Source organism: Scyliorhinus torazame, chromosome 5 (genome assembly GCF_047496885.1).
Source record: "Scyliorhinus torazame isolate Kashiwa2021f chromosome 5, sScyTor2.1, whole genome shotgun sequence".
In the NCBI taxonomy this organism is placed as follows: domain Eukaryota; kingdom Metazoa; phylum Chordata; class Chondrichthyes; order Carcharhiniformes; family Scyliorhinidae; genus Scyliorhinus; species Scyliorhinus torazame.
The window spans coordinates 256,246,460-256,264,572 of NC_092711.1; the positions used below are offsets into that span (position 1 = coordinate 256,246,460).

General features: G+C 42.1%; 1 protein-coding gene across 3 annotated transcripts in view; it reads left to right on the forward strand.

The window, feature by feature from the left end:
• The first annotated feature begins 3,442 nt into the window (after window positions 1-3,442).
• The window catches only part of LOC140421064 (uncharacterized), a 96,322-nt gene continuing 81,651 nt past the window's right edge, over window positions 3,443-18,113 (forward strand). For 2 of the 3 annotated variants that reach the window (XM_072505396.1, XM_072505397.1), the window contains exon 1: window positions 3,443-3,536. In XM_072505396.1, coding sequence (XP_072361497.1) covers window positions 3,525-3,536 — 12 coding nt within the window. In that variant the 5' untranslated portion in view covers window positions 3,443-3,524. Of the gene's footprint in view, window positions 3,537-5,143; window positions 5,254-18,113 lie in introns of those variants that run through there. The other variant, XM_072505398.1, reaches the window with a different exon arrangement.

Below are 18,113 nucleotides of genomic sequence, written 5' to 3' on the forward strand. Positions count from 1 at the left end.
CCAGTTCCAGGGCCCTTTCCTCGTGTACGGTCAGTGGCCTCTCGTCAGCTGAGCCCCCTCCAGTTCTCTCATGCTCCCTATTGTTGTGTGCGTGCTTCTCCTGTGGAGGGTGGGAGGGGGGGGGGTGGTAGGGGTAGAAGGCAACAGTGTTAGACAGGTATATGAATGCACACCATCGGTTGCACGTATATTGCAGAGGTTAGGGTTAGGGTTGGTTTCACCTGGGCGGATATGGGGGATATGGGGGGGGGATATGGGGGTGGGGGAATATGGGGGGAGGGGGGATATGGGGGAGGGGGGATATGGGGGAGGGGGGATATGGGGAGGGGGGATATGGGGGAAGGGGATATGGGGAGGGGGATATGGGGAGGGGGATATGGGGAGGGGGATATGGCGAGGGGGGATATGGGGGAGGGGGGATATGGGGGAGGGGGGATATGAGGGATATGGGGGACTTTTTTTAAGTCTTGTTTAGTAATACATCAATTATTCTGAGTTTATTGAAAGAAGCCTGGTTTAAGTCTCTTTCATATTTGGTCCAGCAGTAGCGAAGACAAATGATTGGCCATTTTAGTGAGTGAATTAATCATTTAGACTTATGGTGCGACCTGTGGAGTACTGGGGCTAGAGGTTCTGCGTGCTCCTCCCATCCCAGTTGCAGCAGTGGTCAATGCCTCAGATTGTGTAATAGTAGTATCAGCATGTCGATCCACATTATCATTATGCAATTCTTGTTCAACCAACATCACAGTGGCACAGTAGTTAGCACAGCTGCCTCACAATTCAAGACTCAGATGACTGTGTGGAGTTTGCACTTTCACCCCGTGTCTGCATGGGTTTCCTCCGTGTGCTCTGGTTTCCTCCCACAGTCTAAAGATGTGCAGGTTAGGTGGATTGGCCATGATAAATTGCCCCTTAACGTCCCAAAAAAATTAGGTAGATTTACGGGGATAGGGTGAAGGTGTGGGCTTATGCAGGGAGCTCTTTTCAAGGGCCGATGCAGACTTGATGGACTGAATGGCCTCCTTCTGCACTGTAGGGATTCTATGATCTGCTAACATGGTCCTTGTTCAAATGCTGTTCTTACTTTTCTTCCCCACTAACCTCATGTAACTTCTTAAGACTTTTGCTATGTGTTGGCACACCTTTTTCTGAAGTTGCCACTGTGCTTTGCACACTTTTCCTCTGCACGTGATTTGTCACCACTTTTAGGTGTATGCTCTGAGCTTGGCCTCCTGCAGTGACTTGCCCAATGTTCATGCATGTCATATGCTTTGCACAGGTCTGGTATGCCACACAACTGCATTTTGCATGAGGCAGGCCACATTTGCTATTCATTCTGCTGTACATCTGAGCGTTGGTTACCGTACCAATTGTTTTATCCACCCCAAACATTTGTAACTGTTGACACTCAGGCACGATTGCTTTAAATTTTCTTCCATCGTTAAGTAATGTGTTGATGCTGTACCTTTGCTTTTTCACTTACAGGACATTTTGAAATGTTTGTATTGGTATAGATGCAGTTCCAGTTCCAAAATCCATTCTGATAATTCAATATAGGAAAACACCTGGGATTTATCTTGGCACTTTACAACAAACAGGTCAAGGGACTCTTGTCATCATCGGTATGTCATGAGCTTCAACCGTGGATCCGGAATTTGACATCTACTTTGAACTGCTCTTCCAGGAGTACTCATTACTTGCTACGGTCCTTTTTATTCTCAATCATCAATCCTGACATGTTGATCTGGTTCTGTCCCCCGTTGCCCAGTACAACCTTGACTTTTACAGCCTGTTCCCCAGGTTGACTCACTCCTTGATACAGGGAACACAGTTCCATCCATTGGTGAAATAATCTGAATCCAGGCACTGTGACATTCTACTTCCTGAGTAGGTGTGTAAATAACATTTTCTTGATGTTCTGGTCTACTTCAAAATACTGGCTCTATCACAGGTCTTCCTTTTACAGCCATAGTATTTCCCACAGGTCTGCTTTTTTTAGGCTTGCTTATTCACAGGATTGTTTCGTTGTTAAGGCTCTTTTTTTAATAAAGTGCTGCAGTCAACCTTTACTCTGGCTGGAAACTCCATTGATGTCACTTTGGGATCATTCCGGTGCTTTTGGATTAGGTCCCACCCACACAGCGGGTCAGCGTGGGAATCCATGGGCAGCAATTGCGGGGGGGGGGGGCAGTTTCTTCTGATTTCTGGCCCACTGCCAGAATAGTTGACAACACTGATCCTGTGGCTTTTCACTTGCCCCCTGACCACTGATCCATCTGCCATGTGCCAACAGTACTCAAAGTTTCTTAACCTTCCGGGGCTCTTGTTTGTAGTGGGGCCGTCTGTACTGTTGAACACTTGAGGCACCTTCAGCTCATTTAGGTAAGCAAACAGCTATCACTTTATCATACCTGGTGAACAATGCTGTCACCACCTTGTACATGGTGCTTTTCAAAATTTCTCTACTGCTGCCACCATGTTATGTTATTTGCTCCTTTTAGTATGTGACTGATATAGGAGTCACAGGAATGCAAAACGTTTTGAATAAATATGTGAAACATAGAAGATAGGAACAGGAGTAGGCCATTCAGCCTTTGAGCTTACTCTGCCAATCAACATGATCATGACTGATTCTCTATATCAATGCCATGCTCCAGGGCTCTCCCCATACCCCTTGACACTTTTAGAGTCTAGAAATATATTTATTTCCTTCTTAAATAAATTCAGTGATTTGGCTCCCACAGCCTTCTGTGGTAGAGAATTGGGAGCCGTTGCCGATCCACCTTCATGCCTTTTGACAAAGTTCCCCAATCTACCTTAGCCAACTCACACCACATACCTTCAAAGTTGCCCTTGTTTAGATTTAGGACCCTAGTTTCAGATCAGACTTCTTCACTTTCCATCCGAATGAAGAATTCTTGTCATGCTAGGGTCACTGTTCCCTAAAGGACCCCGCACAATGAGGTTATTAATTAACCCCTTCTCATTGCATAATACAAAATCTAGTATAGCATGCTCCCCAGTTGGTTCCTCAACATACTGGTCTATAAAACCATCTGGTACACACACCAGCAATTCATCTGCCGCAGAATTGTTGGTAATTTGATTTGCCCAATCTATACATAGTTTAAAGTCACCCATGATTGCCAAAGCACCCTTGTTACATGCATCTCAAATTTCCTGTTTTTCCTGTTCTTTATTGCAACTTGAACTGGAACATGGCACACCAGAAGCATCTTTACACATATCTTACACTGCACCCACAACTCTTAGACCATGTGAGATGTGACCTCACTTCCTTCAGTGACTTTCCACTTCCGGTCTCTTAAAGTGGATCCTCAGCATAGGGACCTGAAACTCACTGCCTGAGAGGGTGGCAGAGGCAGAAACTCTCAAAGCATTTAAAAAGTAACTTGGATGTCGACTTGAAGAGATGTGACTTCAAGGCTATGGACCAGCTGCAGGAATGAGGGGAAAGTCTGGGCACCTCTCTGTCAACCAGCAGAGGCACAATAGGCTGAATGGCCTCCGAGGTAATAAATGGTCTAGGATTCAAAGTGTTTTGGATTTGGAGTAAACATTTCAGTTGCCTTTCACACACTAGTTGCTTCTCTGAAGCAGATCTCAAGACTTTTCACTGGATTTGAATTGAGCCAGCCTTGAAACTTTTATCGTTACCCAGAACTTCCCACCTCCAAACTGGCTGCAGACCCTAGATATTCAATCAGGACAAATTTACCAGAAAATCCTGAATATAAGAAAGAAAATGTGAAACTGCAGATACAGTTGAAATATTAGGGTTAAAAGGAAAACAGAAAGGCCTCATTGGCTTTTCACAACCAATGAATATCTAAAAGTACTCAGTTGATTATAAGGTAGGGCAGCACGGTGGCGCAGTGGTAGCACTGTAGTCTCATGGCGCCAAGGTCCCAGGTTCGATCCTGGCTCTGGGTCACTGACCGTGTGGAGTTTGCACATTTTCCCCGTGTTTGTGTGGGTTTCGCCCCCACAACCCATAGATGTGCAGGATAGGTGGATTGAACATGCCCCTTATTTGGAAAAAATGAATTGGGTACTCTAAATTTTTTTTAAAAAGTTGATTGTAAGGTACTTGGAGAAGTCAAGACCACATTGCAATGTAGGCAATACAGCAGCCAGTATGTGCACAGTACTGCAAACTCCCACAAACAGAAATGTGATAATGATCAGATACTGTCATCTCTTTTTGTGAGGTTGATTGAAGGATAAATATTGGCCAGGACACCAGTGATAATAATTATTATCTTTATTGTCACAAGTAGGCTAACATTAACACTGCAATGAAGTAGCTGTGAAAAGCCCCTAGTCGCCACATTCTGCCACCTGTTCAGGTACACCGAGGGAGAATTCAGAACGTCCAATTCACCTAACAGCACGTCTTTTGAGGAACCCGGAGCACCCGGACGAAACCCACACAGACATGGGGAGAACGTGCAGACTCCACACAGACAAGAACGGTAGCACAATGGTTAGCACTGTTGCTTCACAGCTCCAGGGTCCAGGTTCAATTCCCGGCTTGGGTCACAGTCTGTGTGGAGTCTGCACGTTCTCTCCGTGCCTGCGTGAGCTTCCTCCGGGTGCTCCGGTTTCCTCCCACAAGTCCTGAAAGATGTGCTGTTAGGTGAATCGGACATTCTGAATACTTCCTCAGTGTACCCGAACAGGTGCCGGGATGTCTGGCGACTAGGGGCTTTTCACAGTAACTTCATTGCAGTGTCAATGTAAGCCTACGTGTGACAAAAGAGATTATTTTAATTAATTAATTTATTTTTATTTATTTTATGAGCAATGTTATTTTTTCTATGAGACAAGACAAGAAGCTGTACTAATGGGCTATGCAAAGTTATTTAGTGCATACAGGAAATGCATTATCACTTTGATGGCACATGAGTACAGCACTCATCTCTAAAGTGCTCCGAAGCTAAACACGGCTAGCATTACCACTCAACTGAAACCGACCAGTTCCGTTTCAGCACAGGCAGATGTTAATTTGCAACTCCTGTGGTCCCGCCCCAGCACAGTTCCCATTGGTGACAATTACTCCTCAACTGTCAATGTCAGGATAAACCCAGGAACTGGCTGTCAATCAGCACTGCTGGAACACTGAACACTGCGGAGTAGCAAAGCAGCGCGAAGCAATTTAGACTCCTAAAGGGGAGTTTGGTCAGCGACTGTAATCCGATTCATTAAGACAGGGACCGAGTCACAGAGGTAAGCAAAACTTGTCTACTTTCTTTTTCTTTTCGGTGGTTCGGATCCCACAATTATGCTGCTCCGAATAATCTAAAATTATAACAACGATGAATTACCTATTTAACATGTTTTAATTTTCATATGAGTTTCGTTCAGTTTTTTTTTTAATTCATCCGTTAGGCATACATCAGCTACCATGCTCAGTCTAGAAACATATATCGTTGAGATTATGACACAAGAACATTCCACGCAAGCATGAATAGTATTTTCTGGCTCAGAATAACAGGTGTTAAAAGTTACTTCTGTTTAAACTAACTTTCCTAGGACGTGAGTCATGCTTTCACATCTTCCGCCACTTTTAATAACAAAAACTTGTTTAAAGTCGTTTTTTTCTTTTGTTTTCTTAGAAATATCATTTTAATTAAGTCATATCCGTCAGTTTATCTTCAAAGAGTATCCATTGCTGAGGATTATTAATTAATTCTATTAAAAACATTAAACTTTTTAAAGTGCTGGTTCAATATAAAGATGCTTCCAAATAGATTTATATTATAAGTAGAATATATAGATGGAATTGCTGAAAACACGTTACAGCCATGTGCTGTTAAAAGTTCGGGTTCATAAGTGACGAAGCAAAGAGTAAAAGATTAATATATGGGGGGGGGGGTTATTTTGCATTGTATATTTTGGGAATATAAATGAGTAGTTAAGAAGAAATACTCTTGTCAGTATTGTGATACAATTGTAAAACACATTTGCTGAATATATTTACAGTGTCACATCTGGAAATGCCCTTGGCCCCCAATATTTTTCCACTTGTTCATTCTTATCATTTTATCTGGTCTATTTGCCAATATTTATAACAAAAAGTTAGTTTATAATAAATGTATATTTTTTAATGTCCAAATTTTAAACTTCAATGCAAAACAGTTTTCATAGTTTAAATATGGACTTAGGAGACTTGGGCGGAGAGATGGCAGATGGAGTTTAATCCGGACAAATGTGAGGTAATGCATTTTGGATGGTCTAATGCAGGTAGGGAATATACAGTGAATGGTAGAACCCTCAAGAGTATTGAAAGTCAAAGAGATCTAGGAGTACAGGTCCACAGGTCATTGAAAGGGGCAACACAGGTGGAGAAGGTAGTCAAGAAGGCATACGGCATGCTTGCCTTCATTGGCCGGGGCATTGAGTATAAGAATTGGCAAGTCATGTTGCAGCTGTATACAACCTTAGTTAGGCCACACTTGGAGTATAGTGTTCAATTCTGGTCGCCACACTACCAGAAGGATGTGGAGGCTTTAGAGAGGGTGCAGAAGAGATTTACCAGAATGTTGCCCGGTATGGAGGGCATTAGCTATGAGGAGCGATTGAATAAACTCGGTTTGTTCTCACTGGAACGAAGGAGGTTGAGGGGAGACCTGATAGAGGTATACAAAATTATGAGGGGCATAGACAGAGTGGATAGTCAGAGGCTTTTCCCCAGGGTAGAGGGGTCAATTACTAGGGGGCATAGGTCTAAGGTGAGAGGGGCAAGGTTTAGAGTAGATGTACGAGGCAAGTTTTTTACGCAGAGGGTAGTGGGTGCCTGGAACTCGCTACCGGAGGAGGTAGTGGAAGCAGGGACGATAGGGACATTTAAGGGGCATCTTGACAAATATATGAATAGGATGGGAATAGAAGGATACGGACCCAGGAAGTGTAGAAGATTGTAGTTTAGTCGGGCAGCATGGTCGGCACGGGCTTGGAGGGCCGAAGGGCCTGTTCCTGTGCTGTACATTTCTTTGTTTGTTCTTATAGTTAGACATTTTATTATGGACTAATATGTGAGGGATATCATTTTTAAAAATGTAAGTCGGTAAATTAATTATTGATTGGCTTTTTACAGTGTGTAAATGATAATATATTAATGTCACGGAAAGGTTCTGGACTTAAAATGAACACTCTGGTTATACAGAAAAGAGTTAACATCATGGTGAAAGCTGACCACAGAATCCATACCACTTGCACAATGCATTGTTTCAACAAGGAACACAAACGTTGAAATATTGCAATGCCAATTAGGTCATGAAGGGCAATGCAGGCAAAAACCCAAATACAGAGCCCCAGATGAGTGTGTGGGCTCCTGAGAGTGGGACTCTCTACATACTCACTGCTGCCCTGATTAATGAGCTAGTCATACTTGTGTAAAGCTGTACATGCCTCCAAGACGTGGAACAATATGGAAATATTCAGGGCCATGCGTTATGTCAAAGCTGAGAGTATCTGAGGAAATGCTAACACTGCCGAGTATTGGTTAATGGAAAATGTGTTATTTAGTTTGCCACCTGTGACATGACTGGTATTGTGAAACACTTTCAGAAACAAGTTTTAAACTTCTGGAAAAAAAACAAATTATACTGATCTTGATGACATCACCTTTGCTTGGCAATTGCTCAATTATCAGGCTGCAGTGGACCAATAGGCACAATTCGGGTGAAAAGCAAGCATGGTAAGAATTCCTCTGGGTGTTATATGTAGCAGCATTCATGTGTTTTCAAAAAAAATTCCAATTAAGGGGCAATTTAGAGTGGCCAATCCATCTACCCTGCACATCTTTGGGTTGTGGGGATGAGACCCACCCAGACACGAGGCGAATGTGCAAACTCCACACGGGCAGTGAACCAGGGCGGGAGCGAACCTGGGTCCTCGGCACCGTGAGGCAGCAGTGCTAACCACTGCACCACCGTGCTGCCCAAGCATCCGTGTGTTTATGAATATTTCTCCTGTTGATGTTTCTATTAAGAAGTGAAAGTATTTTTGTCATTCACAGGGTGTGGTGTTACAGGCTAGGCCAGCTGTAAGAATTCCAGAAGGCGCTGAGTGAAAGGCCAAACTGGTTTATTTGAAAATGAAAATAAAGCCACTACCACGGCACACAAAGCTGCCTGTCCGGGTCTGGGAGCGACATTTAAAGATCCCGATATTGAGCCCCAGCTGGGCGGGCCTCCGTCCGCTCACCACGGGAACTCTTATTCTAGGAAGTCCACGGGGAGATCAATCAGCCATTTCCCCATGATCCTCGTAAGGGTTATCACACCAGCAGCATTTATTGCTCATCCCTAATCACCCTTGAGAAGGTGGTGGTGAAGCAACTTTTTGAAAAGCTGCAGTCCATGTGGTGTAGGTGCACCCACAGTACCTTTAAGCAGGGAGTTCCAGGAGTTTGAGTCGATGACAGTGAAGAATCAGCAGTATAGTTCCAGGTCAAGAATATGTTGGAGGGGAACTTACAAGTCACGGTGTTCCTATGTGCCCACTCTCCTTGACCTTCTAGGTGGTAGAGATTGCAGGTTTGGAAAGTGCTGTCAAAGAAACCTTGGTGAGTTGTTGCACTGCATCTTGTACTTAGTGCACACGGTACATACTGCTGCATTTATTCATCGGTTGTGGTGGGAGTGAATGTTGAAGGTGGTGGGTAAGGTGTCGATTAGGTGGGCTGTTTTGTCCTGGGTAGTGTCACACTTCTTGAACATTGTTAGAGCGAGGCAAGTGGGGAGTATTCCATCAAACTCCTGACTTGTGCCTTGTAGATGGTGGACAGGCTTTGGGGAGTGAGGAGGTGAGTTACTTGCTGCAGAATTCCTAGCCATTGGCCTGCTGCTATAGAAATGGTATTTTTATGACTTTTACAGTTCAATTTCTGGTCAATAGTAACCCCCTGGATGTTGATAATGGGGGATTCAGTTATGATGATGCCATTGAATGTCAAAAGGAGATAGATGGTTAGATTCTCTCTTATTGAAACTGCCCATTGCTTGGCCCTTGTATGGTCAAAACCTGAATATTGTCAAGGTCTCATTGCAAATGGACATGGACTGTTTCAGTATCTGAGGATTCGCAAATGGTGCTAAACATTGTGCGGTCACTCGTGAACAGCCCCACTTTTAATCTCATGAATGAGGGAACATGATTGATGGTTGTGCCTAAAACATTATATAATAATAATCTTTATTGTCACAAGTAGGCTTACATTAACATTGCAATGAAGTTACTGTGACAAGCCCCTAGTCACCACATTTCGGCGCCTGTTCGGGTACACAGTGGGAGAATTTAAAATGTCCAATTCACCTAACAGCACGTCTTTTGGGACTTGTGGGAGGAAACCAGAGCACCCGGAGGAAACCCACGCAGACACGGGGAGAACATGCAGACTCCACACAGACAGTGACCCAAGCTGGGAATCAAACCTGGGACCCTGGAGCTGCGAAGCAACAGTGCTACCCACTGTGCTACCGTGATGCCCTACTGGGGTCCAGTTTAGCTCACTTGGCTAGACAGCTGGTTCATGATGCAGGTCAAGGGCAGCAGTGCAGGTTCAATTCCTGTACCAGCTGAGGTTATTCATGAAGGCCTGTCTTCTCAACCTTGCCCCTCACCTGAGGTGTGGTGATTCTCAGGTTAAATCACCACCGGCCAGCTCTCCCCAACCCCCAAAGGGGAAAGCAGCCTATGGTCATGTGGGACGATGGTGACTTTATCTTTACTCTGAGAAAAGATATGGGTTTATATTGTCATTCAATATGTCAAAGAGGGACTAAATTCTGATTGTCATTACACATAACTCCAGAAGGCATTCTACCTTTCCTGGGCAGCACGGTAGCATTGTGGATAGCACAATTGCATCACAGCTCCAGGGTCCCAGGTTCGATTCCAGCTTGGGTCACTGTCTGTGCGGAGTCTGCACATCCTCCCCGTGTGTGCGTGGGTTTCCTCCGGGTGCTCAGGTTTCCTCCCACAGTCCAAAGATGTGCAGTTTAGGTGGATGACTGGGAAAAATCCCTGGGGAGTTCATGTGCTTTGCAACCTGCAGATATAATTTGTTTCTCAGCTTCGAGAAATTAGGTAATTGCTGGGTAGAGCTAAGCAATGCAGAGAGTCAGTTTTGGAGACGGCTTTGGTAGAGAAGAGATAAATTCTGATCTGTCTGACACAATTCTCTCACAATAGGATAGATTAAAAAGTAACAATACTTAAAGCAGAGCAGTCTTGTCTGGGGACAGGAAGAAACTGAAACATGCCAGGTGAACCAGCTTTTTGAAGATATTCAGCCAGAGTCTGAAAGGGTTCTAACAGGAGCCAAATCTGTTTTATAAAGCAAGTATTACTCTGTGTCATGCTGATTTCTTGTTGCTTAATGGGAAATTGAGTAGTTGTGTTCAAGGGATAATTGTCAGCTGTTCTTTTCGAGTGTGAAGTTAAAGGTTTTAAGATTGTATTCAAGATTGTATTTTGTTTTTTAAAAAATCCCTAATTGTCCATGCAATTATTTCTGGAGTGAATCATTCTTTCGCACAATCTTACAAAAAAATATAATATTGAGGTTTTGGTCCAGTGTCCTAGTCACTGATATATATATGTATATATTTATCTGCAGTTAGTAGTTGAAAACAATTTCAAAATTTGATGACAGCGTAAAATGTAGAGGGTTATGCCATAATATAAGGAATTTGAACGATCATAATACAGTGATATTCATAACTATCCACTACTTTAATTAAAACTATTAATAAGTTAGTGTGATCCATACGATTGTACACAAAGGATTTAAATATGAATCAGTATAAAGATTGTATAGTTTCAACTGTTACAGGTAAGGTATGTTCGACAAACAGGCTGATATTATTGAGTTCTGACCCAGTATCTTTGCATTAAATGAGCTGCCACATTCACATTGGAATGGGGGAAACCACTGATACAATACGCTGGCTTTTAGTGTGTTTAAGTGTGTAATTATCTCCAGGTTTCCGGAGTAGCAGGAAACATATTAGAACTCTCATTGTGACCATCAATGCACAATTGAAACTGATTTGATATGTAAGTACTGAGCTTAACCGGTTAATCTCATTTTGGAAACGTATTTTTTTAACTAAGTGTTCCTCCTTTCATATTCAACCATTCAGGTCAAACCAAAAGAATAGTCAGTAGAAAAATATGTCACCCAAACCCTGGTGGTATTTGCTGCCTGTTTATTCCCCAAAAGATTTCTCTTGCACATGCCAAACTACAAATGCAGCTATTAACACTGGACCGAGAGAATATTGCTGATGACCGAGATATTTATTTGTTTCTCTTCTGTATGATTTAAACTAACATTTAAATTAAAGAAAGCGTTACTCGTGTTTTACATTTCAAAACTACATTGATCTAAAAATATTAGCAGACTGTGGAGTGATAGTCAGCAGTGCAACACAATGACAGCATATTCTCCCCTGTTATTTTGCTGCTTGGGGAAGACTCACTCCCAGCAGATTAAATATTTGAGAACTTGCAGCATAAGCGACTTATGATGAAGTTCATATTTCATGGTACTAAGGTGAACCTGAGCATGAATAAACAGATAGATCAAGACAGAAAGTAAAAGTCAGTTTCTGAGACTGGAAAGCGAGAGTGATTGGTATTCCGCAGAAGTTTGTTTTAATATATACATATATATATCTGCAGTTAGTCGTTGAAAACAATTTCAAAATTTGATGACAGCGTAAAATGTAGAGGGTTATGCCATAATATAAGGAATTTGAACGATTGCAGTGTGACACATTGGATAATAGTTGTACAGGTTGGTGACGCATGCAGTTCAGAAAAAGAAAAACTTATTTAGTCCTTTTCATGACTACATAGGAAATAGGATCGGGAGGAAGCCAGTTGGCCCTTTGAGACTGCTCTGCCATTCAGTTGGACCGATGATCTTCCTCAGTGCCATTTGTTAGATGTTTTAGTTGCTGTGATATGAAGAGTCTAAAGTTTTGTTCCTTTTTCACAAACACACATTTATTTCATTCCAACAGCCTTTGCACAAAACTCTAACTATACATCACCTGACAGAGGCCACCTGAAGCCCCTTTACATATCAGTGTCAATTAATGGATACTGAACATAAAAGAGACAACTAATTGCAATGTCTCGAAACCCATTACTTAACAGTCTCCCCTTCCTTGGAGAAAAAAAAAATTAGGTGAAAACAAAATTTCAAGAAACTCAAAAACACACACATGATTCCCCTTTTTTTTGTTTGGACGAGAAAGTAAAAAAAACAGTCACAGAATCAAGCGCCCTTCATTAACAATATCCAAAAGTTTCTGTGAACTCGCCCCTCTTTTCGTAAAACAGTCTGACAGTTGATAGCTCCTGTCGACCCATTTAATTTTTGTTATTTCCCCTCTGTCCAACATCTGCTTCAAACTTGCGATGTCTATCCATAACCTCTTTTCATTGACACTTTTTGTAGAGTGCACATTTTCCCACAAGGATTTATTGTCAATGTGACAGTCAAGAGGTATATTACCCAAATCCCCTAATCTCAAAATTTCTGTCAATATCATACTTATATAAAAGGCCATATCCACCGCCTCTACAAGGCTTAGCGTCTCAGCAGCCAAAGTGCTTTTTACCTCTCTCCTTATTTTCTTTGTTTCCCACACAAGAGAGCAACATTTACCATTGTTCCCCAAAAGGAGAATTATAAAACCTCCTGCGCTTGAAACCCCATCACATAAATTTGAGTTTCAAGTGCCTAAGGTCACCTAAAACCGGGAACTTCAAAACACACTCCTGCATTTTTAGTTTGGCCAACGCTTTATTTGCTCTTATTATGTCTTCCACTTTGGGATCATTCATTTTTGTACTCAACTCTAAGACATCAAAACTCACGTCCGGTCTAGTCTGTCTACCTAACCAGTTCAGTTGCCCAATTAAACTTCGCAGTTGCTCTTTTTCTATCTTTGAAACCATTGCGTCTTTTTGTGAAACTCGACCACGACTAATTGCTATTGGGCTGATGCTTTCCAAATAAGATTACTGACGTAAAGTTGCCCCTAACTTAGTCTGTCCAATTTCCAGTCCAATATATTTAAATGCACCGGAAGCCTGACTTCCAACCCTGAATTCTTTCCTCAAACCAGAGATTACAATAGCTTCAAAATCACTAGTCCCACCCCACAAAAAATCATCGACATTTATCATAAAAATGCCAGAAAGATTCCCTTTATAGTGCCAGTAAAATATTGCAGGATCTGCTTTCAACTGGCAACAGCCTAACTTTAACAAAACTGACCTTACTGAAAAATACCAGACTCTAGATGCATCATTTAATCCACATACACATCTGTTCAACTTCCAGAGTACCCCTTCTGTGTTAGCTGCTTTTTTAGGAGGACGGAGAAAAATGTCTCTCTGGAGCTGATGCCCCTGAAAAAAGGCAGCTTTTATATCTATAGATTTGCATTCCCATGCCTTTGTGGCTAATAGAGCCAAGACGATCTTTAAAATAACCTTTCCAGCTGTAGGTGAATCTACCCTTAAATCTTGATCTTCCAAGTTTTCTTCAAATCCCCTTGCCACAAGCCTGGCCTTTGCCTTATAAGTTCCATCCGGAAGAACCTTTTCCGTGCAAATCCATCTGTGGGATAGAGCTCTTTGTCCCCTATCCGGTACTTCCGTGTATACCCCAAATTCACTCCAACTATGCAATTCTTGCTGTTTAGCTTCTTTGATAACTTTTTCATCTAATCTATTTGAAGCCACCAAAATCTCATGTGCATGTGGGCTTCAACTCCTATTAGTATTCGTAGTCTTACTCATGTTCCGAGATCTTGATAAACTACGTCCCCTCTCCCGCCTGGTATCTCGTTCTATACTGCTAATGCTTGATCTTTCCCTTCTGCTGTGGGATGTCCTTTCAATAGTTCTCGACCTTTTCCTGCGGACCTGTTCACTATCCGATGTACTATCTCAACTGGCACTGCGTTTCTGTGCCCTCCATTTTTGAACTTCGTTTTCCCAATCCATTGTCTTGACTCTTTCCCCTGAATGCTGTACATTCAACCAATGTTTATACTTTCCAGTGGCCTTCCCTGCTCTACTAATAACAGTTGCATCCTTCCATTGACCTTCCATTGACCTTTCAGACAAGTATGTCACTTTTGTACCAACTTTTGGCAGTTGCCCTTTCGGAAAAATGGCCTGTTCTAATTCATCAGAAGTGTTGTGTTCCTCCACAGAAACCCAGTCCATGTTGCAAAATAATTGTTTCGCCATCTATGCCTATGATCTTCCCTGGGCCTTTTCATTCATTAGAATTGTCTCTCTTATAGTATACCATGCCTCCTTGCTGACAAATGGCATCTGATGGCCGTACGTTATGTCTTAAAGCTCTGCGAATTCTTTCAGAGACTTCTGCTTCCAAAAAAGCTTTTCTACTGCTATGTAATGCGTTTAAATGTTCAGCAAAACCAGAGCTAATTGTAGTCCCCTCCCAAGCTGGAGGCTGGTCATCCAAAATGGACGGAATTTTAGGATTTCTACCAAACACTAATTGATAAGGACTGTAGCCCCCAACCATCTGCAATGAATTCTTTGCATGTACTGCCCATGCTAAAGCTGAATTTAGCCTGCAATTCCGTCGATCTGCCAAAATTTTCCGAAGCATGTCATCAATGACAGCATGATTTATTTCACAGACACCACTACTAAATGGGCTTTCTGCAGCCGTATTCATAACTTTGATATTCATGTTTTCACACATATCCCTAAACTCATCATTAGCAAATTCTCCTCCATTGTCCGTAAGGAATTTTGCCGGTGGACCCATTCCTGTCCCTATCCATTTTTCCACGATTTGATCCAGAATTACTCTCTTTTCTTTACTTCGTACAATCGTTGATTGACTAAATCTGGTTGCTAAATCTACAAAATGCAAAATAAATATATTATTTGCTTTATCCCAGATCTTAAGGTCCATAGCCACAATGTCGTTAAAATCCCTGTCCAAAGGTAGGGTTACTATCGGTCGTGCTGGTATCCTTCTGTACTCCCTACAAACTTCACAGCGGTCACTAACCTATTCGATTAGTTTAGTATAATCGTCATCCCTTACCCCTGCACCCTTTAATAAACTTTTCAGCGTCCGAGGAGACGGATGTGCAAATTGCCTATGCAGTTTTAATACCACAAGCTTTTTATCAGCTAAAGTCCCATTTTCAACTGCCATTAACACATCCTTAACCACTCTACTTGAAATGTTATTTGTCAGTAATGGAATACAATAATAGTGTGCCGACTGTGCAAATTGTAAGTCCACCGTCTTTCCAAAAAACTGTTGCCTTATCCTGTTCCATATCCAGTTTCATGTGTGCTTTCTTCATCGACGGTCTGCTCAAAAGCAAAGGTATCTCACTTGATACAACATCCGTGCTAATGAAATGATTCACTCCGGCAATATTGCAAGGGATCACCACTCTTTTCAGCGACTTCAGAGTATTATCATCCCCAAACCTGAAACTTGTGGAACTTTCAAATTCCTTAACCTTGTTACGATTTTCAGCATTCAAAGAGTCCAGGTAACGTTTTAACCAGTCAATTCCACATACAGTAGATGTGCAGCCACTGTCCAATACAGCACAGTTGAAGGATTCTGCAACCAACACCCTCATTACCGGCGTAAAACTGCTTGTCAATAGGACAATGCCTTCTTTCTGGTCACTACCTTTTTCCTCTTCTGACTCTTCCGTGTCATGTGTCGCTTCAAACACTCTATCATAACGAGTTGGACAGTTGAAAGCATAATGGTATTGAGAGTCACATCGAAAACATCGATTTATCATGCCCCTTGCATTTCTGGGGTTCATCTTCCTATTGTAGGTTCTAACTGAGTTTCTGTCTTCATAATTTCCTTGTCTCGGTCTCCTTCTATAGTCTTGAGCCCTGTTCGTAGCCATACGATTTCGCCTTCCTGTTAGTAGTGTATCTTCCATATTCTGCCTTATTGCAGGCTGACCTATTTGGGTCATCAGAGCCATCGGAATCGAATGTTTCCCCAGAAACGTTAGTAAAGCTTTTGTCATCTGTTTGAATAAGGTATCCTTATCAGTAAACTGCACTCCTGTCAAAACCAGGAGCCTATCCATGTTGCTCACTCTAGCACAGTCAAGTAATTTAAAGGCCAACACAGACGATGGAAATTCCAGGTTGTGTTTCTGCAGCCTTTTATATAGTCTGCCAAATTCCATTATATAGTCTTCCATGGAAATATCCTCCATTTTCCGGAACTTATCAAAATCCGACCATGCTTCATACGCACTTAACAAGTCATCTTTCTTATAAATCTTATCCATATAATGTAATAAAGTCTCCAGACCTTCTTCTGAGTCTAACTCTTCCAATTCCAGCTCAGAAAGCACTTTGTTTCGGATTTTACTGTCATAAGGTAGAGAAAGAGCCAATGCCATACCTTGTTTTCTCTTTCCCAAAGCAGTTACCTTAGTCCACACAACTACTGCACTTCTCCATTGGTCGTACGATTCACTTTCAGAAAATAAGGGAGGATAGTCATATCCAGCCATCTTGATCCTCGATTCAGCCATCTCTCCCTTTTTTTCTTTTCTCACTCACTCTTTGGTTTGATCTGGAAAAGTTGTATCTTTCAACCCTTCACATTTATACAGCAACCATCCTCTGTTACCAATTGTGAGACGTTTTAGTTGCTGTGATATGAAGAGTCTAAAGTTCTGTTCCTTTTTCACAAACACACATTTATTTCATTCCAACAGCCTTTGCACAAAACTCTAACCATACATCACCTGACAGAGGCCTTTACATATCAGTGTCAATTAATGGATATTTAACATAAATGAGACAACTAATTGCAATGTCTCTTTACCCATTACTTAACACCATTTTCCATTACTATCCCCTATCCCTTGATGTGTTACTATCTAGAAATCTATCGATCTCTGTCTTGAACATACTCAGTGACTGAGCCTTGACAATCCTCTGGGGTACAGAAATCCAAAAATGTACCACCCTCTGGATGAAGAAATTCCTCTTCGTCTCAGTCCTAAATGGCCTACCCCTTATTCTGAAACCATGTCCCCTCGTACTAGACTCCCCAACCAGGGGAACTATCTTTCCTATATCTAACTTGACAACTCCTGTGTGGATTTTGTATGTTACAAGGAGGTTGCCTCTCATTCTTCTAAACTCTGGGGACTAAAGGCTCAGTCTCCTCAATTTCTCCTCTTAGGACAATCCCGCCATCCCAAGAATCAATCTGGTGAACCTTTTCTGCACTTCCTCTAGGGCAAGTATATGCTTCCTTAGGTTAGGAGACCAAAGCTGCCCACAATACTCCAGGTGTGATCTATATGGTTGCTGCAAGACATCTTTACTCTGTAACAAATCCTCTTGCAAAAAATGGCCAACATACCATTTGCCTTCCTACTTTTTTTCCGGACCTGCATGTTTGCTTCAGTCATTCATAAACAAAGATACCAAGGTCCCTTTGGACATCAACACTTCTCAATCTCTCACCATTTCAGAAATACTCTGCATTTCATTTTTTCCTACCAAAGTGGCTATCTTCACATTTCTCACATTATATTCCACCTGTCACGCACTTGCCCACTCACTTAATCTGTCAAAGTCCCTTTGCAGCCAATTTGCATCTTTCTCACAACTCCCACACCCACCTATTTCTGTGTCATCAGCAAACTTGGAATTGTTACATTTGGTCCTCATGTACAAATTATTGATAAGAGATTATGAATAGCTGTGACCCAAGCACTGATCTTTGTGGTACCACACTAGTTACAGCCTGCCATCCTGAGAATGATGCATTTATTCCACTTTCCTGTTTTCTGTCCGTTAACCAATTCTCAATCCATGCCATACATTACCCTCAAACCTAGCTCTTATTTGGCTTTCTAACCTCTTGTGTGGGACCTTTATTGAAAACCTTCTAAAAATACCAATGCATGCATTACAGGTCCACCCTTTTACATACATAGATACAGAGAACATACAGTGCAGAAGGAGGCCATTCGGCCCATCGAGTCTGCACCGAC